This window comes from Acanthopagrus latus, chromosome 1, assembly GCF_904848185.1.
Source record: "Acanthopagrus latus isolate v.2019 chromosome 1, fAcaLat1.1, whole genome shotgun sequence".
Lineage (NCBI taxonomy): Eukaryota > Metazoa > Chordata > Actinopteri > Spariformes > Sparidae > Acanthopagrus > Acanthopagrus latus.
In genome coordinates, this window is record NC_051039.1 from 9,467,347 (window position 1) to 9,494,826 (window position 27,480).

Here is a 27,480-nt window from a genome sequence, read left to right on the forward strand (position 1 = left end):
AAGGACAGTTCAATATATGAATAAATATAAATAAATATAAATGACTCGACCATTATTTGTATATTTTGTTGATTTGGGTAATAATATCGTCCCATTTGTTTCCTAAAATGGAGGAATTTGATCGAGGTAGTGGCGTGTTTCATTTGATCGCCTGCAGCTTTAACTTCCCTAACCCTAACCCTGGAAAACATCAGACAGTGAGGTTAGAAGTCGCCAAATGTGACAACACATAACATGACTGAAACTTTAAAACGTTACCTCGTCGTGAACATAACTTTCAGAGTCAGGTCAGGTAGATTTCCATCAGGAATGGTGGTTGTTCATAATAAGAACAACAACTGTGCTTTTAAACATAAGCCTAATAACAATTGATGTACAAGATGTGTTGATTTCTCTTGAAATAGCTGCTTCTGCCATGTAGTAACTGTAATTATTTCTATCACAGTACCTTAAAATGGCTCCGTACCACCATCTTCACTGTAAATGAAGAACTGATTAGGACTAATCCAAGATTCATTCTCTGATGTTTACCTCTTCAAAGCACCGGCACATCTTTGTTCTGCCGCTTCCTCTCTAGTCTAATTAAAACCACAAGATTGGTTCATTTGTCTGAGTCCTCATCAGAGCGCTATTCTTCGCCACGACATATTAGGCCAATCTGTGGTAAGGCGGCAGCAGGTGCTCCATCAGCCCTCTGTCGGGCGCTCTGCTCTGCTCTGCTCTGATGTACAGCACTGTCACCGCCGCTCTGTAGTAGCTACTGTAAGCTGAGAGCGCGAGCCCCACAGTAATTTACAGCAGTAAACAATGTCGGGCTCGCGCAAACCAACAGCCCCCACATGCACTCACACACAATTCTCCCTCTCTCTCTGTCACTGTGGCACTTCCAGTCTTTTTTTATTTTATTTTATATGCCTCCTCTCCCTTTTCTTTTTTTAATGAGCCGACTGTTATTAGGGCTATAAATCAGACCAATGGGCTTGATGTATAATTCACTCTGTGTACTCACCCACCCCCAGTGGCCCTGAGGAAGCCCACAGTGTATCACTGTCAAAGCAGAGCTGCACGGTGCGGTGGCACGAGGCGTTTTGCCGTGTAAAAATCCTCACGCACATGCAATGGAACGCTGTTTACTAAATCAAAAAAATACACTCGCGCTAAACCGAGAAAAGCACCCGATTCTGCACAAATCCTGCGTGCTGCACTCCCACGACACACAAATACATGTACACAAGCAATGCCCCATTACACCAACACAAAACAGTAGCCATAGTGCAGATCGATATCAGTGACTGGCCCTGGATGAGTCTTGCTGTGACAGGCACCCTGTGATATGAAAGAGATCCAATTGATCCACGCCCTACTAGCCCCTCATCCTCAAAAGGCCATCATTCCATTACCATTGATCCGCTGTGTGTTTCTGATTGTGTGTGTGTGTGTGTGTGTGTGTGTGTGTGTGTGTGTGAGGGAGAGAGATGAAGGGGGGTTTGAGCGAATGAGGCACAGCCAGCAGAAGACTAATAAAAATTGAACCAGCCTGAAAGTGATTTCTATAAATGAGTATTTAAATAATAGCCATGCAGCTCGGGGTTATTGGTTTTGCAGAGCGATGGAAAATTAATGCAACTTAACCATTTTTCCAGACTACAAATAGGGCTGGTGACCAGTGTATTAGTTACAGATTAATAAAAGTAGAAATTAAAGGAACCCGCAGCCTTGCTATTGATATTCCTAGTAGGCGCTCTTTCATTGGAACACATTAGTTTTCTCTGACAGACTACAGCTGCAGGGGCTCAGTTTCACAGCCTCTAAAAAGCACTCTGTGGGAAAGGATAGATCTCTGTCTGAAGGGAAACATCATCTAATATTCATTTGAGATTGCACAAAGGTTACCAGCTTCATTTGCCTTGCAACTGTTATATAGCATAGTGGTCCCTGTATGTATTCACAGGAAAATTCCCCAATGTCTTCCTGCTTTCCCTTTGCTAGCACATCAATATATGTGTCTTTTTTTGTGTTCATCTGTTCATTTTGTGTTTGTGTTTTCTCACTTTTTACATCGTTTACAATACGTTTCATTTTCTTATTTCTCCTTAGCCCATCGGTGCACTGAACCCCAAGAGAGCAGCATTCTTCTCAGATCGATACGAGTCGTGGGAAGATGATCAGGTGCCGAAGTTCCACTATGGGACCCACTACTCCACCTCCAGCTTCACCCTGATGTGGCTACTGCGTGTGGTGAGTGCAATGTACATAAAGACATTCATAGTATTAACATTCATTTTCGACATGCTTGGTTGTTATTTTTGTCACAAACGTTTACACATTACATGCATTCAAACAACTGAGTATTTGTCAAAAATCTCGTTTTTAATTTTACCAATACTACCAATAGTTGGCAACTGAGATATCTGAACAAAAATAAAATGATATTTGATTTGGTTCCCCATAGCCTAAAAATATTGCGATATTATGTTCAGGCCAGATCACCCAGCCCAATGCAATGAGGAATGAAGAACTGCTTTGTGTTAAAAAGTCATGTCAAGGCTATATGAAATATTGTGTATTATCATTTGTAATGCTAACGGTTTTCAACACAATATACATTTCACACTCTCCTCTGTGCACATATGAGTAGTCCAGGATATTACCATAAACTTATAAACATAAACTTATACATATGAGAAGCTCATACACTAGTTGTAAAAAGGCCCCACATGCATATTTGAGATATTCATCAAATGCATTTTAATGTATTTTTTTTAACACTTAAATTTATTGTATGGTTTTCGGAGTTTCATTTGTTCATTAATTCATTCTGAACTACGCACCTGCTTTCTAGAAACACATTTATTTATATCAAATTAAGAGTAAGTGTATGCTGAATATTACATCACGTGAATCTTTCTCCTCATTTGTTGTTGCACACGATTTTAATATATGTGCTGTTACCATATAATAAAAGAACAACAACAAAAGCACTGCAATTAAATGTCTGCCATGACAAAAATGCTAACCTCAAGCAAAGCTGAGGAATACCAGGTATCATGTGTGATTTGCTTTTGAAGAATATGTGCAGTGCGCATGGTGCACCGGCGTTCTCGCTTTCGATACCGTTGTTGAATGGATGCCATCAATCTTTCCATACGGCACTCAAGGGAGAGGGAGGTTACTAAGTTTCTCCAACGTGCAGTTTTCTCCTGTTATTGTCCCAGTAGCTCACTGTCTCAGTGACTCCCAGTAGAGTTACCTCATTGATCCCTGCACATCATTAGCTGGCTTTACTCTAAAGCCACTTTACCAGAAACCCTCGCTTACAGACCAAAGTTAGCATCGGAGAGTAACTGAAAACTGTTTGTGCAATAAATGTGAACAGTTTTTGTGTGTTTTGTGTTTATTTGTGGGACTTAACCGTGCACTTAATCCTGTTCTGTTGGTTTTATTGCATTATGGGATACCATGTGGTTAAAACCCACTTTTTAAACAAATGAGGCTTACGTCATTTCAGGCTGGACTTAATTAGCCATCTACAGTAGTATTTTGTTGCTGTGGCCCAGCATATTGTGTCCATGTCACTTGGGGGCTATTGCGTCAGAGAGACAGCTATTGATCTGTCCTAACAAGATTATACATGATTAGAAATGCATCAGTAGCAGGAGTGTATTGGCTTTAGTAGCTCAATGGGATTATTGTTATTTCACTTGTTCATTTTAAGATTCCAGCTTGTTAAAGGATGTAAAAAGAGTAGATTCTGGTGTAAATCTGTTGACATAGTCAAAGACAAACGCAGGCTTTTATTGCATGTTTTTATTGCACAACAAGGGGTTTTGTTTTTCACTATCACTATAGCTGGTGCCAGTGTACAGCAACAGAATCCTGAAGTCAGATATCACCCTGTTTTTTTTCCCTTCTTCAAACAGGAACCCTTCACCACATTTTTTCTCAACTTCCAAGGAGGGAAGTTTGACCACGCTGACCGCACCTTCTCCTCAGTGTCCCGGGCCTGGAGGAACTGCCAGAGAGACACATCTGATGTTAAGGTGCTCTACACACACTGATGCCTGCTCACACATGATACAAAAATACTTTCCCCAAAAGAAAAAAGTTACCATCTTTCCTTTTAAGATGACTTGTAAGAAGGTTAGAAGTTAAAAGAGATAAAGGAGAGAATAAATCCCAATCCCACATCTTTACAGACAAAGAAGAAAAGGTTTCAAAAGAGTAATGTCCAGTCACTACCAATCATTGTCCCTATGCAATGAAAGCTTCCTGGTCTTCTGATCAAAGCGTTAGACTAATCCTCATCTGTCCCAGCCGTCTGTCTCAGATTCAGCCAGCTATAACCTGGACTTGAATCCCTGCCCATTGGGCCCCCAAACTCTGCTGAGCTGTTGGATCTGCCCTGCAACAGCGCAGGTCATTCTCATACTGAGGGCCCTCGAACCCCCAGTGCACACTTTAACTGCGCTCCTAAAACATTTATGACTACAGTCAGACATTCTCTGTCAAAGCTGGGTTTTGCTTGGTCTCCTGGCACTGGGTCACTGGATGGGGGAACAGCGGTGGTGTTGGGGGTTTTGACGCTTGATTGCGTTTACCACCCCCCTCACATCCCCGCCGATAAAACATATGGATTGTGTTACTACGTAGCTGGCCAATGCTTGATTGTGAAAGCCCAACAAGAGCCCTCGTTTGCTCTCTCGGTCTGGACCTGTCAATGTGGATCAAACTGTGAGAGCTCAACTTCAGATCAAAATAAAGGGGAAATCTGGTCCACATCACTTTGTTTCCTTGTTCAGTCTGAATTTTTAGCATATTTTGAATGAATGTCCGTCGACTTTATCCACTTCGACGCACATATTCTTGTTCTAGGCAAAAGAGGAATTAGGGACGAGATGTATCAATTTAGTATGCTAAGTACACCATTTAGCTTTTGCATTGGAGCTATTGATAGCAACCCTGTGTCCCTGCCAGAGGCCAAACGCCCCAGTGTTTTCATACCCCACTGGTAAAGAAGGGGTGATAATAGGTTACAACACCCAGATTCAATGTGTCTCTAGCCTGGGTGACGCTAGCATGACCCCCAGTCCCCAATCCCCTGACCCCTGGCTTAAGCCTAAAGGCATCAGAGGGGGGAGAGGGAAGAGTGGAGGGGTTAGAGGTAGCAACAGTGGAAGTGTAGCAGAGGAGCCCAGAGGCCAGAGCCCCTTCCAGTGACCCATGACAGGACAGGATTGGGGATCAGAGGGGCTGGCCTCTGACCAGGCCGGAGCAAAGGGGCCACTGCACATAATGGTCCATGCAAGGCAGGCTTGAGTGTTGGGGAGCGAAGCCCTCAAGGTTTTGTTAGTGAATGTGTGTGTGAGTGTGTGTGTGTGTGTGTGTGTGTGCAACCCACCATCTCCAGCTCAAATTTACAGCGGGCTGCAGCCAGTGAACCTGGGTGAGCCGGAGGACTCGTTAAGAGGTTGACCTTTAGTTTTAGGTCAGGTTTTGTGGAGTGAAGAGGTTTCAGAAGTGAGGAAGTGCTGTGTTGTTTTAAACCTGCGTGTTTGCTTGCTCATTTGATTGGATGTTTTCACCCCGTTGATGAGAGGTGGATGTATCGTGCAGCTAATCTAAGAAAAAAAGGATCATTTTATTTGAGTTCATACATTTGTATTTTCTAGAGATGCGTGTTGCATATTGGATCTTGGAATCTGCTTTAGAAAAAAAAACAACTAAACCTTCTACTCAGGCTCAAGTTTTAGCTCGGAGTATTTGCATGCTTCCATGCTGTCAGCATCGCCTGACAGTAGGGGGATGTCAGCTTGGTGTTGGCGCTGGTCTGTTCATCTCTGATGTCAGACTGTCAACATGTTTGTATCTTTCTGTCCTTCTCGAGAGGACCAGTCAGCACTCGTCGTCACAGGAGCTTTGTCTACATCCAGCAACACTGCCATCAAATCCCAAAACAAATTCTGTAGTGAGACTCCAGTGTTCCACTAATCGTACCTTACGGCTATCGGAGTATATATTTATAGTATCAGAGTTTATTTGACTGAAAAATACAATGCTAACATAAACCTTGTATGTGTTTATTTACCTTTTATGCAAAAATGTTTCCAAATGCGATAATGAATAAAGCCATGCTCGGTGCTCGGTGACAAAAAACAATATATTATCACTTCTACAGTCAAAAGTTTACAGCACAGGTCACATTTCACACTCTTCTCTTTTTACTATTTACATTTAACAGCCAAGAAGTGAGAGACATTCTGGTCCATCCTTTTTAAGAAATAAAAGCGTTTAGGATTTCAGTATGGATTCATCTACATGTTTTAAGGCTCAAACTCAGTCTCAATATTTACTCTCATTGTGGCGAGTTCTGCTTTGTTAAGAATGACGAATGACTAAACATATGGGGTTACAGCTCCTGTCATAACTGCATCTCTGCTCAGTATCCGCCAGTTTGAAAATACTTTGTGTTGTTTAGGACAGCCAAATAAAATCATCATAGTCAGGAAAGAATTTGGCTGACCGTGACTTTTTCTTGTTGTGGGAGAGGGGGGAATAGAAACCATTTTTCTGCTGCTAAGATACAAACATAGCAAACAAGTACATCTGAACAGTGAAAAACCACAGTTGAGTGAACGCTCAGAGTTTTTTTTTTTTTTTTAAAGCTTTTTCTGTAGTGGCCAAATTCGCACAAATTCGGGCAGCAGACAAGCAGTCAGAAATGTAATTTCCAGGAATAAAGGTACAATTTAGTAAATACTGCTGTCTAACAGTCTATCTGTCATAACAGAGGCACACAAAGCAATCCCTACAAATATTCTGAAATGGATTTAAACAGAGAGCCCTTCCTTTACTTTTACTCAAACCTGTTTCTGGGTTTTGTTCTTCTTCAGCTCTCTTTAACTCTCTATTCATTGCTTCCAAAAAGCTGACCCCTTCACTGGGGATGGTTGGTAATTTAAGTGAGCCCTCTGTAGTCTAGAAGCGTCTTGGCTTCCTTCATTCTGCATTATCATCTTAACCGAAACTGAACCTGTGTCAGCTTTTTAGATGAACTCTTAACCGCAGCAAATGCTAACAGTGTTTAAAAAAATGTTCATATCATCACTTTTTTCCTGTAGTTTGTAGCTTCAGAAAGAGTCCTGAGTGCTCGGAAAGTTCAAACATAATGTGATGAAAGTGCTCTTTGGTGGGAAACACAACAGTTCGGAAAAGAAAGATCCAGGCTTCTTGCACTCATCTGACTGTTTGTACCACTACAGTATGCGTAGGTTGTCGCTCAGCTTATTTTAAACATGCATCTTCTATGTTTTAAAAAACTTAAGCATTAAAAGCCTGAGTAGAAGATTTTTAAAACTTTTTGCCAGGACAGGGCTTTGCATTTCTCTTTTTTGAGTGTATTGATTCAGTGATTGATTTTAATTATGGATATCGAAGACGATGAGTCAGAGGGACAACATGTAAAAGGGGCTTATTTAAGTAAAAAGGACAGACAGTAACACATGACATTTACAGATTAATCTAAAGTCAAAGATCCAGAAACACCTTAAGATAAAACGATCCTTTTTTTATCGCAATCATGACAAAGCATTTCACATAAAAAAAAAGTCGTCGTCAGTCATGTTACCCTAAAGATGAGTCCTGACCTGTACGTTGTCTCTGTGCTGTACCCATGCAGGAGCTGATCCCAGAGTTCTACTACCTCCCCGAGATGTTTGTCAACGCCAACAATTACAACCTCGGAGTGATGGAGGACGGCACTGTAGTCTCCGATGTGGAGCTGCCACCTTGGGCCAAGAGCCCGGAGGAGTTTGTGCGCATTAATCGCCTGGTAAGAAATGCGGACAGACGTCCACATATTTGAAATCCTACATTGTTGTCGAACAGCAGAAAATGTAACAATTAGCAGTTTCTTACTGACTGTGAGAGTTGAACTGTACGCTCTATAGGCATCAATATAAAGTGTTAAGTCATTATTATAGTCATGATGGACATTTCTTTTATTTGTAGTGTCTACAAGTCACTGACACACATTGTAAACATACCCACACAGTTCTGTCTCTGCCTCATATATCACACGGCCCTGACCAACTGAAGTCTTGCCAGAGGTTTCTGCCCCTCCTATTTCGGCTGGAAATGCTAATTCAAAGAGACAGTGTTATTTCCTGATCGTCTCACAGTTCTTCCTGTTACCTGAGCCTCCCGCTCCTCCGACATTGCCCCGGCTTTCAGATTGCTGTGTTGGCAAGAGTGATCCAACATCACCTCACCTCCCTTCCCTATCCACCTCACCATCTCTCCGTCCGCTATGCTCTGTCCACACATGCATCTCGTGCGTGCGTGCGTGTGTGTGTGTGGGTATGTGTGTGAGTGCATGTGTGTTTGATCGAAACGGGGTTTTTGTGTGCAGAGAAATGATGAGGTATCCTGTTTCTGATCTCCTCTCTTCCAGCCCGCTCAGCCCCAAAGCAGAAATGCTCTGTGTATATGCATGTCGGATGTTGTCAGACCTGCTGTCATATTTTCATTGTAGATGATCTCTCCTCTTCCACACACACACACACACACACACACACACACACACACACACACACAAGGCTGGAAAACTCTTCGGATCCGATTACCTCATTCTGCTCTAGAAGGTTGAAAAGCACCGGATAGATTTACTGTTTCAGTTGTTTGTTGCTTCGTACTGTTAGATCTTCAACTTCAGGAGTCATGTGGGCCAGGCTGTCCTTGGAAATTAAAATTTGATTTATGCATAAATCAGGTCAAATTAAAGAAGAACAAAAAATATACAAAAACCAAATCATGGGTTCAAATGGAAATAACTATCCCTTTTATTTTGTTGCTTTAAAAGTCTTTGGTCAGGCCACATTTCCTTTCAGTCAAATGCTTGGGATAAACACAGATGCAGCTTCCTCTGCGTAGTGTGCCCACAGTTGTAATGGGTGCTGATGAGGCTGGGTGTGCTCTGTGACCTGTGTAGTCTTGTGGTGGGCTCTGTTAACCAGCCTGCTGATATGACCAGGCCCCTATCATTAATCACACACTTCTCTCTCTTCGGCTGTCAGCATGGTCTTGGCCAAGGTGGCTGTATCGGGGGAAGCTTGTTGTGGTGGCGGCAGCTGCGGCAGCGTGCTGTTTGCAGTGTTCTGAACCATGAATGCATTTTTCACACCCTCTACATAGGAGGATTATGGTTTTTCTTTGTTTGATATCAATTTAAAGTAGATAGTTGTGTGTTTTGGACAGATGGGCAAGTAATTTAACAATGTTGCTTTGGGAATTCAGAACTTCAGAATTCAGTTTGTTAAAAATATCATTAGTTATACTTCTGTCATGTTTTTACAGCTTTTACCATTTTTTGCCTTCTTACTTAGCAGTAGGTATAATTTTCCTTCCATAGTACTGCTCCTCTGAGTAAATATTGTTTTATATACCGAAGTAGAGCATACTCACCTTTAAAATATTAATAATTTGGATAATATTATTGTATACACTAAAAATCCTTCAAACAGTAATCGTGAAGAAAGCAACTTGTTAGCATCTGTGTCTTAATGTGCTTTGTGCTGCTGGAAGCACAAAGCGGCTTTTCATTGCCTGTTAAAGCGCGCCAGTCTCATCTACCTCTGCTTCCTCAATTTCCTCTGGTCCTTTTCCTTTGTGCCCAATTTAGTACAGCAGAGGCAATTTGGACTTATCCAAATGGTCCAGACTCGTCGTGCACAGCTACCTGCCTAGTTACTGCTTTCAGGCTGATAAAATTTCCGTCTGCGGTTTCTTTCTCTACTGTGTGCAAATTGAGATATTGATCCAGCGTGCAGCTGAGCCCAGCGGGCAGGTGTACAAGTAGGTGCACTGAAACATAGCAAGGTCTGTTAAAAAAAAGGAACTTCCTGAGGTTTCATAAGGGGACTGAATATCTGCTTCATGAGAACACAGACACACATTAATTTGAATATACTCCTTGAAAAATGCTTGAATTTAAATATAATCTCATGTTTCAACAACGAAATCACAAAAAATTTCAAATGAAGCAGTCCTGCGTCATATTTGTCTGTCTGTTGAAAATAGTAATAACTAAGCAATCACACAACCAAAGCTGATATGAATGGCTACTCAAAAAAGGAAAAACAAGGAATTCTTTAAACTTTAGACTTGACTTTTAGCAAATATGATTAGAATAGCGGTACAGACCAAGATTATGTCTCGTAGAGATTCTGTCAGTTAACTCTACATCGTCAGTATACGATAACAATTTGTCTTCTGTAATGTTACCATTTCAATAGACACAGCCACTCAGTACCACACAACACATACAGACAAAATCAGATGGCTTACAGGAGGGTGGACAGGAGGAATAAAGGAAAGAACGGGCCGAGGATGAGGTAGAGGGAGGGACGTGTGGGTGGACAGGTCTCTGGTCATGACAGATAGCTGGCATTAGAGGGTGTCAGCTGGCAACTGTGGTACTGCGGGGAGAGAGATGAGCACGGAGGAGAGGAGAGAGGAAGAGTGAAAGAGTTAATGGGCTGTTTGGCGCTCTTTAGCTTGTCTGCCGCTAATGGTCTCGCAACACAAGGATAGACAGCAGGAGCGAACACGCAAACACACGCAAAAAATGCGCACACATGCTTACGAATACACACAAGCCTGCTGTCTCCACTCTGGTTATGAGCCCTAGATGATTAACAGCTAATTAGGGCCCAATCTGGAAAGGCCATTAAAATCCTCTCACAGTAAAGGATTGTGCTGCTGTGCAAAACGGCAGCTTGTTTTTGTTGTTGTGAGTGAGAGTTGGATGGTTTGGTGAAAAAAAAAAAAAAAAAATTAAGAAAAAAAAAAAAGTCCAGCTGCAGATATAAACATTTCATCAAACTGCAGCCTGGTTTATATTACTCTGTTGGAAATGTCATAGTTCATCACTAATGTTTAGCAAAACGTGTGTTGTATGGCAACAGATAAACTGCGAGCGTGCGCCTACACAGATTGTTGTTTAACCTCTGGCTCACACAATACAGACGGCTCAAAGGCTCCAGCTGAAAAACTTTTGGTTTGATGTGCCGAAGCTTGGATGGATTTTAGACGGACTTAGAAGGGGTCGAAGAACCTCAGCGCCCTAAGAAAAGCATGCACCTTCACTGTGCCGAGGTAGCTACAGTATAAAACCCTTGCTTGCGAAGGCACACTCCCTTTTTCTCTGTCCATCACGCGCCCACACGTGTACACACAACACACCGGGATTTGGAGGCGGCATGCCACAGAGATCAGGGGCTGCTTGTTGTTTTTACCAGCAGGTCAGAGGAGAGGTTAAGAACTTGATCCCTCCTCCACCAGATAACTACATGTCTCTGGGCACTGTCAGCCTCTCTGACATTCCACTGTATATGACCACATCTCACGTCTCGGGTCTGCTAACCATTAGCACGGTGATAGCAGGTGATCTTGTATATATGCTTGTGTGAGTTTTGTGTGTGTGTTTGTGTGCACATCGCTGTTTACCTGTGCTGTCATGTGTCCAGGAGTCACTGGAGCTACTGATACAGAGCAGCCCAGCCATCTTCTACTGTGAATAGTCCAGTGGTAGATTTAAGCAGCTGTGATACACACATTAAAACAAGCAGGCACAATCCTCAGGATAACATGGTTTAAACTCTAAAGTTGTGTTTTTATTAATGCTACACTGTTAAAAACTAGAGTGTTAACATATCTTATATTTTCCTTTTAATTTTAAGAATAACCCCAATAACTAAAATGTGATAATCAAACTAACGTGGTTTCGGATAATTTTTCAACCAACGTGGGCAAAAATTATTTTTTTTTTTTTTTTACTGATAAAATTGTTTGGAGGCAACTTATCCTTCTTATTCTTTTTTAGTACAACAAAACAAATGTGCAAAAAGCACTCCATATCATCCCACAAAATAACAGAAAGATGGGGTATTCAGATCCCAAACTGCCAAGAAAAGTCTGTAATTAATAAATGAATAAATCGGTGAGGTAGGAGACTGCCCCTTGTGCTAGGAGGGTCAAAGGTCCAAGCAATGACACATTTTAACAGGGGTGAAGGGCAACAAACATTTTGCCAACACTGATATGACCGATCACAACCAACAAGAAGTGCTTCCCCTTTCCTTTCCATGAAAGGTGGAGTGCAATCGTCCTCTGACCCATTTGATCTCCACAGGGTTCATTTGCCTCTCTATAGCTCACATGTTTGGTTCCTTTCAGTCATCTGTGCTCTTGTAGCGCTGCTGACAGACCTGCAAACCACACACACGGGAAAGACGGGCAGTACATTACTTGTGGCCTGTTTCCCCCCTTATAAAGCATCTGCTCACTCAAAGCAGTGACAGAGACATCAGTTAAACTGCCCTCACAGAAAGACCGGGAGACTCTCCCCTTGTTGAATGGGCAAAGCCAACTGAGTGATGGGTCAGAAGTTGATACTGAAAGGGCGACCACATGTGGTGAACCGTAACTGTAAGTACCTAACACATCGCTGCTCTGTGGGCAAAGTTAAAATGATTTGTGTGATTCTTAAAAGTAATCCTTTATAACATTATGCTGCTCAGTATATTGTGTTCAGAGTAGTCCTTGTGCTACTCGGAGTACTTACTGTGTGTAACATCTCAAATTATTGACAGGATTGGATACCTTTGTGAGGCCTTAGCAACAGAGATCAGAGCCAGTAACACAGGCATGGAATGTGTGATTTTCCTCAATGATGTGCTAGAGTTTGAGGTTTGCCCAAAATTGCATCAAGAGCCTGTCGAATCATTTCAACTGTGGCTGCATCTTTAACAATCCTTCACTCTCATGAAGCAGAGGGCTGTACACCTGTATACCCATATTACTCAGCAGTAATTTGGCAGTCACACTGTAACTTTTGTGACTAATACAGAACTCCATTAAAAGACGGGGCTCTCTGTGGTCGTCTGCATGACACATAGTTTGTCAAATGTCAAATGTAATTCTGAAACCCAGATTTTTTGATGTTTCCGTCTCACTCTTCATTGACTCAAATGACTCATTGAATCAACAGTGACTCAAATACTCCCTGTAACCTGAAAATGTAATTCCTATGATTCTACTGTGAATCAACGCCCAAATTTACTGGTCCGAGCAGCTCTCGTTGTGCTTCATACTTGTTGTTTTACTTCACACGTATATTTTTGAATCAGTGGTTGAAACAACCCCACTCTTTAAATGTAAAATCATGGAATAGTGTGCAGCCATTTTCAGCACAGTAGAATAAGGCGCTGTGTTAAAAATGCTTGCTAAACAGGGATTGTATTGAAACTGTCAGGAGGCAATTGTGTGTTAGTGATTAGCCTTTAGTATGTTGTGTTTTTTTCATGCCGCCATGTGTTTGTTAACCTTTGCTAAAATCAGACTTCTTTCTGACATCTAACTTTGATGGCAGTCTGTTCACTGAGTCTCACACTTGACCTTACAGCTGTTGATGTGCTCACCCCACAGTAATCTTGCCTGCAGAGGTAAACATCTACATGGCTGCTCAGTGCTAACAGACAAATGTCATATTAATATGAGCCAAATCACCTTTACCCCCTCCCAAAAGCCTATGTACTCACACTGTCAACGTCTTTGAAAGTCCTTTTCTGAAGTTTGTCAGCTTTATATGCTGACAGGCCTTCACACTTACAAAAACTGTGTTAACATGGCCGACAATTCTATTATCCAACCAGTCTGAGGGAGGGTGTTTCGGCCACTATTTCCAACATCTGATAAGATCAATTGCATGGTGAGAAATATTGCCAGCGCTCAAAATATTGTGTGTGGTCTACAAAAGGGAGGGCTGGGTACAGAAGGCGAAAGAGTTGTCCCCCTTTTTTTCCCACAAGACGTGATAACTCCTCAGCTCAGACCACCAGCTACACAGAGTCACAGATCACGACTGTTTACATTCACCTCTCATCCGCACTGCGCTCTCTGATCGTACAGCCACTGGGGCGCGCACGATGCCGTTCCCACCAAGCCCTCCGCATTTTATCCTCACAGGAACCCCGAGGGAATCCCATGTGTGAGCTGAGGTAAACCACGGCAAGGACCGGCCAGTAACCGCTGAGATATACTTACGCACTCGCGAATGACTGAGTGAGTGAAAATCTTAACGTCGTCTGGCCCAGTATGGCCTCGTGTAGCAGAACACAGTTTACCATGTTAGCCCAGCGCTAATCTATTCCCCTGGTGTCTCCACTGAGAGCCTTGTTGTTGGATGGGAAGCGAGCACGTGGGGCAGAGGGGAGGTTATCTGGCTAATGTCAGGCAGCTCTCACTGTAGGGGTATTGTCACGCATAAGGGCAGACATGTTTACTGTGTGCTCAGTGTTTTACGAGCTGTCCCCCCTTCTTCACTGCCTCCCTCTCTTCCCTGTCCTTCTTCTCCCCCTCCTCTTCTTCGTCCTCCTCTTCAATGACGTAATGGAGGAGGCCGATGAGAGCCTGAGAAATGGGATGATCTACTGCCGCTGACACACTCACTCACTAATGTTGTCCTTCTCCCTTTTCCTGCGCTCCTCCACACTCTCATCTTACTTCTGCCAAAATCTACTGAGATGATTTTTTTTGCAGCATTAGTTGTTTTATTTTTTTTTTTTTTGCTCCTTCGTTCCAGTACTTTGTCTCTCTTTGCCTCTGAATCTCATGTCGTCACGTTTGCTCTATTTAAAGAAACTGTTTTAGACCTCTGTCCTGTCCAAAGCCAATGTGTTCAGTCAAGCTTTAACAGCATTAACAATTACAAGAGGTTGACGGCATGGTAGAAATCATTGCCAGAGTATTCGTAATGTAAATTCTTCATATGGTTTGCTTAAAGCTTACTTGAAGCGTGTTTAAAATATTAATCTGGACAACAGGGATTTGTAGAATGAGATGGAAGGATCACAATAGGGCCTCAACTAATGATTATTTTCATTATCAAACAATCCCCATGATTAATAAATTGATCTCCTAGTTTATTAAATGTCAAGAGATTGCAGAAAAAATGCTCAAAACAATGTCCCAGAACCAAAATTACATCTTTAATTGCTTTCTTTGTCCAACCAATGATCCAGAACCTGAGCACTCTTCATTTACCATCATAAATGACCAAAAAAAGGTAACAAATCTACTTTCGATTAATTAGTCCATTAATCAACTAATTGTTGCCCTTAATTGCAATACGATTAAGAGGATTGATAACTGATGATATCTATCATAAGATCGTTGATGTCACCAAAAATGATCAATTTACTGTAATTTTAGAGACACAACCATCAAATTGCTGATGTTATTTTGGATGAAATTGCCCTTTGGGGTGGGCATACTTTTTCCTTTTTACTTCCTACATTAAACACACAGACAAAGAAATAGACTAACAAGCTGCAGCTCCACGCAACCTGACAGCGTAGCAATCTCTCCTTGAAGGCTAACTACTCTCAAGCTGATCAGTTGGGTCATCCATCCTCATCATCTCCACTCCACGTCGAGAGGCCTCCACACCTTCAGACAAGCAGAGAATAGCGTCCAGTCCTCCAGCCGACTCTATAATCATCAGAGACAACAATGCTCCTCCAACAGCTATCCAAATATTCTCTCTTTGAGCACGCTCCCCCTCCCTCAGTGGCCCTTAACTTAATCAGCTCTGACTGTTGACTTAGCTTCTCCTCACTTGAACCTATTGTGGATGTGTCTTATGGCACTGGTGATGTATTTGCTAGCTTGTTAGCCTTTCTGTACGGAGGCGGACAGCTGGTTAGATTCTCTGCAGGTGCTTGTTAGCCGTTAGTAGACAGTTTGTTATGTAGCCATTTTCTTGATGTAGTCGTCTTCAGGCTTGATTTTTCCACTCAAAATATTTTCTTTAAAATACACAACAGACCAAAAACTTATTTAAAATTGTCTGAACTTCTTGTAACCAGGCTTCCACTTTTACAAGCATAAAGTGAAAAGGCAGCAACCAAAGCATTATTGCCGTCAGAGTTTGACTCAGCATCATTTACTTCATCCATTTACTCCTCAATCAGTATTGTTTACTCCATCGTCCGTGCTGTAAATTGGGCCACTTAGGGCACTTCTGTAGTCTACACAATGCCGTTTGTCTGACTAAGATCAAATCCACCATGACATGTTTGTTTTGGGGAGATACTTTCCCAATCACTGCTCATTCTGCTTCTTTTTTCTCCCCATAACATGATATTCCTCCTTTTCAAGTGGTTGAGGGAGAATAAGAGTGATGGGAGGAGTGAGCGGCAGAGAGTCGGGGTTGAAGTTTCAGGTTCCACTTGCCAGCGAGTGCCTCTGTTGACCCATAGCCAGAACTCTCACAGTTGTGACCTGTCTAATTAGTAGAGCAGGAAGGAGGGGGGGGGGGGGGACTGAAGTAACACACACAACCCATCTGGGGTTCTCTTGGTGTGTGAATATGAGAATAAAGGAAATGGTTTGTTAGCTGTGCGGCTGCTCCAAGGCTCTCATTCCTTACGTCACCCATTGCTTCTCTCTCTCTCTTTTTTTTTTCTTTCCCCTTCCATGTTGGGGGGCCCCCCTCTCCCCTGGCTGGCAACAGGCTTCCTCTCCTTGCTTCAAAATGACAATCGGCTTCTCATTTACAGCGAGCTAATAAGCCCTTTAATCAGAGTGCTTGTCAACCTCGGGGCAAGGCAACTCCAGAGGAGTTGATCCAAAGGATCAGATGACGGGAAGAAAGAGCAGGGGGAAAAAAGGAATTGTGCTAATAGTGAGAGGATAAGTAGAAGGGAAAATGAAAAGAGGCTGTTGAACTTGGAGGAAGAAGAATGAATCGAAACGAGAGAGATAATAAATACGGTAAGAAGAATAGAGTAAAGTCTGCTCAGGGTGATTATGTTTTGTATACTTGGAAACACACAAATTTAATAGTTTGATTCAATGAAACGCGCAGTAAGAATTCCGTTTCACTAAACAAAAACTCCATTGAACTACTAATTCTGCGGTCCGGCAGCGTAATTTTTCTCATGTGAGAAGGCATAATGTTTCACTGTCACACATACTGAATGAGGTTTTCAGGATGTTTTGATCAGCTTGTGCTTAAACAGTCATTTCAGTATATACAGACCTGACAAGTGTTTGCTTTATTCATCCGTAATCGATACAAAAGAAAACAGTCTGCCGCTGACAACACCCTGCGTGCAACATGTGCATTCGATTACACACCCACACCATGAGTGACACACGCGTGGGCACATGCACGTACGCTCGCATCACCGGTTGGCATGCAAATGAGGACATTGATTTGTTAAGTGACATTTTAACATCCTCACAGACAGCTCTCCGTAAGTCCTTAAAAGGGTTTTTTAGGGCCAATGAGGGGAAAGAGGAGAGCATTCAGTGTCACCTCGTTAAAGCTGAAGTGAAATCCAGCTCAATCCAGACCATAAAGCTAACCGCAAACCACAGCGAGGCACAGAAACTTCACAGATAGGCCCAGTGCAACCCCTGCAGACCTGTGGCAAGGACTTTTGAGCAAAGAAAGATAATCAGTAAAAGAAGTCCGCTGGTAAAGGGAGATAAAAAAAGAAACAAAAAAATCACACCCACTTGCAAGCAACAAAAGCACTCCAGGATGAGGGGCTAGCCACTGAGTCGAGATCAGACGTTTTCGGTTTTGCTCCTCAGGACTTCTGAGTAATCTCAGTTTAATGTCCACCAGCTGGTTAATTGCAATCACTTGGTGTCTCCGGTCTTGATGTCTCGAATAAGGATCGCATGCCTTTAAGTCCTGAGAGCATATCTCCCTCTGAAGAGTAACATATTAACAGGCACATAGTCAAACTGTCATTCTTTGAGTGTTCGTGCAGAGTTTTTTTAAGGCTTTAACTTCACACTCCAGCTACAGATGTTGCAAAAAGGAAAGAATTAAAGTAATCTGAGACTCGTTCATTATGATGCATTTTCATTGGAATTCATGTCGTAGCTCTGCAAGCTGGCAGACGAGCAAAATAAACATTCAATTCAGCAATACTTTGGTGCTTTGAAGGGCGAAAAACTGATTAAGGTGAATGATTACATTTTCCCCTCATTGGAGAATATACCAAGTTAGTGTTGCCACTGAAAACAAGTCACAGCACACAACAAAGGGGAACCCCTATGCTTCAAAGGTGTACTTTGTCAAATCCACAACAATAGAAATGTGGGATTCCAGTGACTTCTACCCCCTATCAGCATTTACATAAAGGCATGCTAAATTATTCATTAATTATCAGAGAGTCCCCCGTGGATAAGGATGACACACACACTGGCTGCTAATTGGCCCATCAATAATACTGCCTGGTTCTCCTGAAGCGGCACCAGATCCCACCTCAGGAATCTGCTATCTGGCCCAACCTTCTGCTGCACGATTTCCACATTGTGGCGCGACAGAAGGAGACGTTGCCACACCTGCTCACCTGGCACGTTGTTGATGGCTTATCAGTACAAGCCCGGTTTCTGCACTGTGCTTGTTTTGCTTGTCCATCAAGCTGCTCGAATCCCTTACATGCAGTCTCCTAGATGTAAGTCAGAAGACCAGATGTGTATGTTGATTTCATCACAACACTCACTCATGTATGATTGAAATTAAATGTGTATGCTATTGTCTGTATTTGGAAATTTAGCATGTTAGGGTATTAGGCAGGGCTGCAACTAATGATTATTTTCATTTTCGATCTGTCAATTATTTTTTATGGTTAATCGATAAAATCTTTAAAGCCGTTTTTCCACCAGTGCAATGAAAACATGCAGTGCGTGCAAATTTTCCCAGTGCTGTGTTCCATTTTCCTCCCGTTCTCCATCTGCGTCGTTCACGGAAATGTTGATAAGTACACTTCACAATCAGATTTGGTAGTTTCATGATTGAGGCCCAGTAGGTAAAGCCCCTTTCTGTGATTAACATGTAACATAATCAACTGAATATCAGCTACTGGGTGATCTCAAGCCATAATAAATCCTTGCCTTAGTTGTTGAGGTGGTTGGGGTTGATTTGAATCTCCAGGTTTAATTTCCCTGAAGCAGCTGGGAACTTAAATCCTAACCTGATTGTTTTCTGAGTGGCGTAGTAACACTGTGCTCTTTTTCAAAGAGCTGTGAAGAGCCTCGATCAAGGCAGCTTACTGTATCCCCACAGGCAGAGACGGATACTCTTTGAATCTCTGAGATCTGCAGTTGTCTGCCGAGGTTAAACTTCTACAGCTACGCTTCAGTCGCAGAGTTCTGCAGAGCTCTCTGTCAGACAGACGGTGACAGACCAAACAAACACAATAATACACAGCGCACACGCATCCGCGCACTCTCTCCTATTCTGTCTCTCTCCCGCTCCAAATGGTACATGCAAGTGATTTCCATAAAGGCGGGCCTCCGGAGAGGGAGCTGCAATAACATGGCTGCTCTTTGTTTCCCCATGCTGATTGACAGTAGATTGCAGTGCACATTAAATGCCCATCAGGTCCAGCTTTAGTTTGAGGAATAGGGGAGCAGGGCCCGTCAAAGGTCAATCCTCACGCATAATGAACTGATCTCTCTCTTTCACTCACACCTACACACACACACGCACATACACACACACACAATTGAACCCCGCGCCGCCTGATATTAAAGTGAGTCTGAATAAAGAAGGTTACCCTGGATTATAATGTAACATTCAAATAAAGGACTGCCTTATGACACAAGCCTTTAAACACACTTAACACTGTGAACATGCTGATGCCAGAGGGACACATAGACATGGAGTCTAGCCTGTTGTAGACTTTAGTGCTGTTCTGTTTCATCTTCATATTAAAGGTTAGCATAGTTTAGTTGACACAGTAGTTCAGCCATTAACAGAAACTGTTGTCAAGTGAGTCACACAAAGGGGAAAAGAATAAATAAATCTCTCTCCATCTGCTAATTTTGTCAAGTCTACAGCTCTCAGAGCAGTGATTGTGTCTGAGTGGGGCATTGTCCAAAATACCAATGTGTGTAATGATCATGAACTTACACTATACACCAATTTATACACCAGTTTCCATTGCTATGACAAAAAACAATGAACCAGACATGTCCTGTTAATAGTAGACTTTAGATTTGCTTGAAATAATACGATACTAGTGCAAATAAAATACCCAGCTTGTGATTATTTCCCTGATTAATTGATTATCAGTTTAGTCCAAACAATGTCAAAGTGATGAGTTTAAATTGCTTCTTTTGTCTGACCAGTCCAAACCCCTAAGAGGCTTTAAATATCAGAAAAGACACAGAAAAGCGGCACAATCTTTATTTTTTTTATATTTTGATATTTCAGAAGGTGGAACCAGGTAATGTTTGTAATTTTGGCTTGAAAAATAAAGCAATTTAACAAAATACTAACAATCAATTTATTCAGATATGCATCTTATTTTTCCATGAACATACACTAACTTCCATTTCTATTGGCGTTGGACCACTGACAAAAATCAACTATTAGACTTGCACGACGTGAAGAAAATCTCTACTGTTTGATATCATTGCTCAATTTTGCAATGTTGAAATTACATGTAAATAGATAAACAAATATTGAAGTTCCCATTTACCCACTTTTTCCTCCTTCCTCAGCCATCATGTTAGCTAACCTCACTGTCGCCACTGAACTGACACCAATTTATCAGAGGGTAGCTGACGGGCTTCTTGTGATTGGCCAAAATCATATGAATGCATTGTATCCATGTATCAAGGGCTCCAGCTGATAGGTCAGATGTTTGCATGCTGAGTGTGAACGCATGACTCGTGTAAAAAGATAATCACTCTTATTTAGGCTTTTTTGTTGTGTTTGTGTGAACATATGACTTTCCGGTCAGAACTATCTTTCTACATGTGGCTAAAGATACAATTCGATTGATAATTAATGTTTTTTTTTTATATCGTCGTCTGCTGTTTTTTTTTTCTAGACACCTCTCTGAATGACTCCTATTCTCCTGTCATCGTCATCTTTATATTGTTCATCCTCTAATCAGTTCAGATTATGGAATTTGTGACGACATCAACAAAAAGTCCGTCTCCGCTTAAGTTGCAGTAAAAAAAACCTCATCATACCTCAGCTGCGAACTGTCTCCCCTTTATGCCGGAGCTTTCCGCCCTGATTGAAAGTTGTAATTAAGAGAGTGGGGAAGAATTAGATGCAGAATGAGCTGTCAGAAAGTCACATTTAAGTGAGGGATGCTCCGGTCTCTGCAGTAAAAATTTAAATGATATAAATTGCCATTTAAGTGTAGCGCAGGCTAATGTTTTGTCACAAATTAATGTGACACCAGGCAGCAATGACAATCAAGGGCTGCCTCATTCTAATTTGGTCGTGTTTAGAGGGCTTTTGTGAGCCGACAGCTTTACACAAATTAACACAATTGCCTGTTTTTATGAGGAAACCATAAATGTTTTTTCCCTCCTTTGCCGGCTAATGAGCAGAGAAAACGGCTTGCGTTATGACGATGCCGAGACGCCTGCAGAAGAGCAACACAGTGCTCTTATCCGCTTGCAACTGGCAGAGAAAAGAACAAAGACGGAGGCTGATATGGCTCCCTAATGAACTACACGAGTTTCTGTAATGTTTTGATGTTCCCATATGATCAGATATGGATTTACTGTGTTTTTCTCTTTTTTTTTTGCTCGTTATAGAAAATCATTGGCAGATTCTGTCACAGGAACAATTAGCAGAATATTCCCCTTTCTCTGAGGGATTTGTCTTTGAGGGGCATAATGTGATAACTGCTGCTCAGTAATGGGTTGAGGAGCATGCGTAGGGGAGAGCATGGTGTGTTAAATGGCCTGCATCTGTTGACATTCACAATACTCGTAATAATCCTCCCGTCCTCTCTCTATTTACAGGCTCTGGAGAGCGAGTTTGTGTCCTGCCAGCTCCACCAGTGGATCGATCTGATCTTTGGCTACAAGCAGCAGGGACCTGAAGCCGCCAGAGCCCTCAATGTGTTCTATTATCTGACCTACGAGGGTGCAGTCAACCTCAGCTCCATCAACGACCCAATGCTCAGAGAGGTGAGGCTGACACCTGATACAGTACACACAAATGTTGATTCGCATTAACTGCACGGCTGATTTAACTCACTTGGCAGATAATGCTGAGTAAGTGGAAAAAACTCCATATTACAGTAAGTACACTTGAGCATTAGCACTCTCAAATGGATGCTCAGTCTGACCGCATTATAAAAGCATCTGTCCAGTCACCGCTTCTGTATTTTTTCAGGGGTATTTCTGATGCCATTAGCCATGTTAAATTAGTTGTTGAATGGCATGGGAGAGCTAAGCTAAAAAATCTACTGGCAGGTATTGCTGAGCAAAGCCTATTTCCCGCCTGTGTGATACCTCTGAAAGCACTCCACCAAGTGTTCCACTTTAACGCCTTAAAGGCTCCTCCTCGGCTTTCATTCATTATTCATCTCCCTTCACTTTGAACTGTTGCACACACACAAGCTACACCGGCCTGCCCGAAAGCAACCACACAAAACACAGTGCTGAAGAGAAAAACACAGCTATCTTCCCCACAGCCAAACAACAGGCTGACAACTTCACCAATCTGCTGTAAAAGGCAGCTGGCGAGCAGCAGGCCAATTGACCCTGCTCACATCTAAGCTGTGTTGCCAAAATTGGCACAATTCCTATTTTTATTCTTGTCTGAGTATAGTCGAAGTCTAGGCCTTGTGCAGGGTTTCTCCTAACAGATAATTCCAGTTTATTACTGTATTTTAAGTCATTTTACAGGATTATGTTGATTATGTCACATTTAGAACAACAGTCCAGCTTGTTTCTCTTTTTTCCTAGTTTCACTTCAACTGGCTATAAAACTGAGGTCTGGAAACATGCTCTCATTGCTATCAAAAGATGTGATAAGAGGGACAAAAGAAATGTGACCATTAACTGAGTCTAAACCCTCGATTTTAAAACGTGAAAGTAGGTAGCTGAATTTTTATTTTTTACGCGGACTGTCCCTTTAAGCAGAAGTCCTCACAGCACTGAGGTCTAAATGGAGATGAGTTCAGAGTACATCAACCGGCCAAACAGCCTTTTGCCTCCACTGTTCTGCTGCCCTTCATGCTCAGTGACTGGATCATCACGGGCACTCGGGGCAGATCAATGATTTATCACCCCATTCACCCTAATTCCCATCCAGATGTGCTCTGGCCTTTAGCTACACGTGCACACATGCACACACAAACACACACACACTCATGCAGATTCATTACCAGGGTGCAGTGGTCATTTCCACTCTTACCCCATTACCCATTCTTCTGGTTAACACACAACCACTAAAATGGACCAATAGCAGGCCGCTATGTCTGCCAAGCTGTACCAGTGACAGTGGGGTTGATAAACCTAAGCACCTACTGGACACCATCAGGGGCAGGTGTATGGGATTTGAGTGGTCATGAAATAACACCTCCCTCCTGCACATGGCTGCTGGTATGCATATTTTGGATATGCACACTTCTGAATATATGGCCTTTATTATTTAGTTTTTATGCTATGTACAGCACTTTACATTGTCATTAAATAGTCAGACATTTGTTGCCATTAGTCTTGCTACAGTGAATAAACCAGACCAGTACAAGGAAGATTGCTGACCTTCAGTGGTGAGTAAAGTGTTCATATTATGTGTATATGTGTCAATTAGGAATAAAGCAAAGAAGTTTGTTCTACTCCCTTAAGATGAAAAAAAGAGAGCTTGTTATTTTCTCCTCCCACTCCCCCTCTGATGCAGTGAGTCCGATCTGCTGACGTTCACCTTTCAAAAACACCCTCCGTCTGAGCGCTTTAATTAGTTAAATAAACCAAAGCAGTGTTATACCTGTGAGCTAAGCCAAGGCTCTCCTTCAACTCTGTTTGTGCGGAAGGAAGCGTGCTCCGTCTGTGCAGAAGGTGGAAACCGAGTTCCAGGCCTGGGCCTCGTCACGGCGGGGCGCTAGGGGTGGCTGATGGCAACAGGAGCTTTGAGACGGAGGGCTTTGGGTCTGAAAACGTCCCCAGAGTCTGCCATTACTGAGTGACAACTGTTTCAGGCTGAGCTGTGGTCTGGGCCAAGCTAGGCTGCATTAGCACAGGCTCCGGGGCTGTTCATTGTCAGGGGGATGGGTCGCAGACGTGTGTGTGTGTGTGTGTGTGTGTGTGTGTGTGTGTGTGTGTGTGTGTGTGTGTGTGTGTGTGTGTGTGTGTGTGTGTGTGTGTGTGTGTGTGTGTGTGTGTGTGTGTGTGTGTGTTGGGGTTAGTTGTGTGCACACAGACGTTTGTGTTTATATGTGTGGGTGTTTATTTCTTGGTCGGAAAAGGTAGTAGATGGGGCAAAGAGTTCTGTATTTCTGCCATGCTGTTTGGCAAAACTTAACTCTCGCTCGCCCCGACCCAACCCCTCATACACACACACACTCACACACACACACACACACACAAACCGGAGAGATTTGGATGGATTATACCTTGATATGTTTGTACATACACGTGTGTATATGCATGCATCCATTGGCATGTGCATACCTTTGTATATTTACGTGCACTCATCAGCATAAATGCACACGGTTGTGTGTTTATGTGTGCGTTTCTGTTCTGGGAGAAAGTTTGGAATATCTCAGCACAGATTAGGGAACGCTGTAGAGACCACTGCTGTGTTTTTCAAAACCATGATTACTTCCTGTCCTGCCTCCGCCGCAAGTCAAAACTCACCTCCTCTCTCTCTCTCTCTCTCTCTCTCTCTCTCTCTCTCTCTCTCTCTCTCTCTCTCTCTCTCTCTCTCTCTAAGAGAGCTGTGTGTGTGTGTGTGCAGAAGGGTGTGCACCCGTGTGCATGGCATGCATGCACATCTGTGTTGCCTCTTGCTGTATAAAGAGAAACACACGCTGTGTTGCCTTCTCATCATTGTACAGGGCTTCCCCTCTTTCACATGTGATTATGGAAAATCCCACAGCCTCTCACACCAGCGACAAAACACAGAGCACTGTCTGAATTGTACAGCGTTTGCGTAATTCGGCAGAAAACGGGGAAATATACCCACGCAAGTGAACCTGATTTGACAGTCAGCCAGAGTCACTCACCAAACACAAGGCCAACTGTTTTATTTTCTTTGGACAAGATGTCCTTCACTGTATTTAGTATAATATAGTGCTCCAAAGATAAAGAGGATCCCGTCAAGCTGCTTGTGAACTATACAAGGCCATTGTAGTTATTCTTATATTCTATTCATAGAGAGTGTTATTGGTTCAATTTGCATAAATGTGGCATGTTTTACATGGAGATCCATCTTGTCAAGTGGCTGAGTAAATCAAAGGGCCGGCTGGGACATCTGAGCCGAGGGCGTCTCAGCCATTTAAATGTATAGAATATAGAAAACCCTCATCAGACATGGGCCAGTGCCCCCAAAAGAGATTGGCCTTTTGGATGCCCCCTCATATAATCACCTGAGCATTGCATTGGCATATAGGGATAGGACATGCTGACCTAGACTCAGCCACTCTCCAACGTTCCATTGCCTCATAAATGTCAGAGCTGAACTTAATGAAGACAGGTTGAGTGGCTTTGAAGAGTGTCTTCCTCACATTAGCTTAAGCAAAATGCCTCGCTCTGAAGGCGGAGGAGAGGGGAGGCACTTTGACCTTGAATGATGCACTGATGTCTTTTCACTACCAAAGTAACTGCAGATGAGATGGAAAATGTTAAGATTATGGTCACGATCAGTAATGAGGTCATGTACAAAGGTGTTTTGGCCTTCGATGGCATTATAAGAACAGAGGTCCTTTATTCAGGAACATTTTAATACGGCTTACACTCCAATCTTAAAGGTCGTGTGTGTAGGATTCATGGAGATCTTCTGATAGAAATGGAATATAATATTTCATTACAGTATAATGACCTGAAATTAAGAGTTGCTGTGTTTTTGTCACCTTAAAATGAGCCTTTTATAACTAGAGTTAACGTGTTTTCTTCCATGGAGTCTGCCATGTTTTCTACAGTAGCCCAGAACAGACCAGTCAAACACCGGCTGTTTTTCATGTTTTTAGTGGCCAGCACTTAGGCGACATCCCAAATTTTATTTTCCCTGATATTTTCCCCGCCCAAATTCCTTTCAAATTCAAATTCCTTGGCTCGTCATTGTCTCCCACTTTAAACCGTAAATACTGCCAAACTGATGAGCTGGCAAAACTAAGTCCTCCATGTCTGTGTGCTAAAGCGCTGCGTGCATGCTGCTACAACTGGCCAGTTTATCCCGTGACCTCCACCAGAGCTCATCAAATATCGATGGACGATGCTTCCATTGGCACGACAGCTCAAGGTGCATTTTCTTCAGAGGGGAAGGTGAGATGAGGGGTGTTCAGTTGATTTTATTGTGCAGTCTCACTACTAGATGCCACTTAATCCTACACACTGGATGATGAAAGTATCTCTCTCAAAACTAGTGTGTTCACCTGGCACACACGTCCATGTTTAGGTCTAGAAAATGCAGTTTTGGCTTAAACTCAAAACCAAAGATACTTCTGCTTCTCACTCACTGTCTTCTTAAAGTTTCCAATCTGTTGAGCATGTACCAAACCACAAAAATATGGCACTCAACATAAAACACTGTGAACATGGACATTTAATTCAATTAATTATTATTAATCTATGTATTACCCACACAATAGAAATAAAGATGTACAAGCAACACACCATCTTCTTTCCTGTTTTATCCAGACTCTTATAAATAGTTATTGTCTATCATGAGAACCAGTGATACATTTGTATCAGTTTATAATCTGTTCATAAATACAGAAGAATGATTGAAAGTGAAGGAGGTGAAAGCAAAAGGAAAGTGTTAACAGAGTGAAGAAAGTGTGTATTGAGTTTGCAAACGTGAGAGCGCTGACTGTAAAGCGAGAGAGTGAAATAGATACGATCACCTCGCTGTCTTAGTTCGACATTCACATAAAAAAAAAAAAAAATTTACTGTATGCAGAATTTTTCGGTGCACGATTTTTGGCAGCAAACAATCTGATGAAACCTTGTAATAGACAGTCGAGATCGCTCCTTCTCCACGCCTCTCTGGTCTCTGGTTAGTTTCAGACAATGGCTGTGCGCAGACTTAACTTCACAACCTTTTTTTTCTCATGGAAATACCATATGCAGGCCTCAGCCATGAGCTCATTCTCACAGGCCTCGCCAAGTCAGGCTCAAGCGTCTCAGCCTACACACACAAGCTGTCACTCCCACACGGCCAGTCACAGTGCACACCAACATACTGACGGCTCTGTCATAATTTCGTGTTGGCCATTTTCTCTCTGCCTGTCTCCTTTATAAACCATCTATCACGCTGGATAAGAGATTTTCTTACTCAATGCAGTTTCTGCTTGTTGTTATAACATTCAGATTCCCACTGACACTCATGTTCTTTTGTTTTCTGTATTTTGTACATTTCATTTTTATATGTTTATTGTCAGCTGTCCTGTTGTATCACAAACATTTCTGACGTATAAACAT

General features: G+C 42.4%; 1 protein-coding gene across 3 annotated transcripts in view; it reads left to right on the forward strand.

The window, feature by feature from the left end:
• The window catches only part of lrba (LPS responsive beige-like anchor protein), a 189,787-nt gene that overhangs the window by 140,865 nt on the left and 21,442 nt on the right, over nt 1-27,480 (forward strand). For all 3 annotated transcript variants that reach the window (XM_037098981.1, XM_037098998.1, XM_037098989.1), the window contains exons 44-47: nt 2,098-2,238; nt 3,921-4,040; nt 7,676-7,828; nt 21,853-22,020. In XM_037098981.1, coding sequence (XP_036954876.1) covers nt 2,098-2,238; nt 3,921-4,040; nt 7,676-7,828; nt 21,853-22,020 — 582 coding nt within the window. The remainder of the gene's footprint in view (nt 1-2,097; nt 2,239-3,920; nt 4,041-7,675; nt 7,829-21,852; nt 22,021-27,480) is intronic.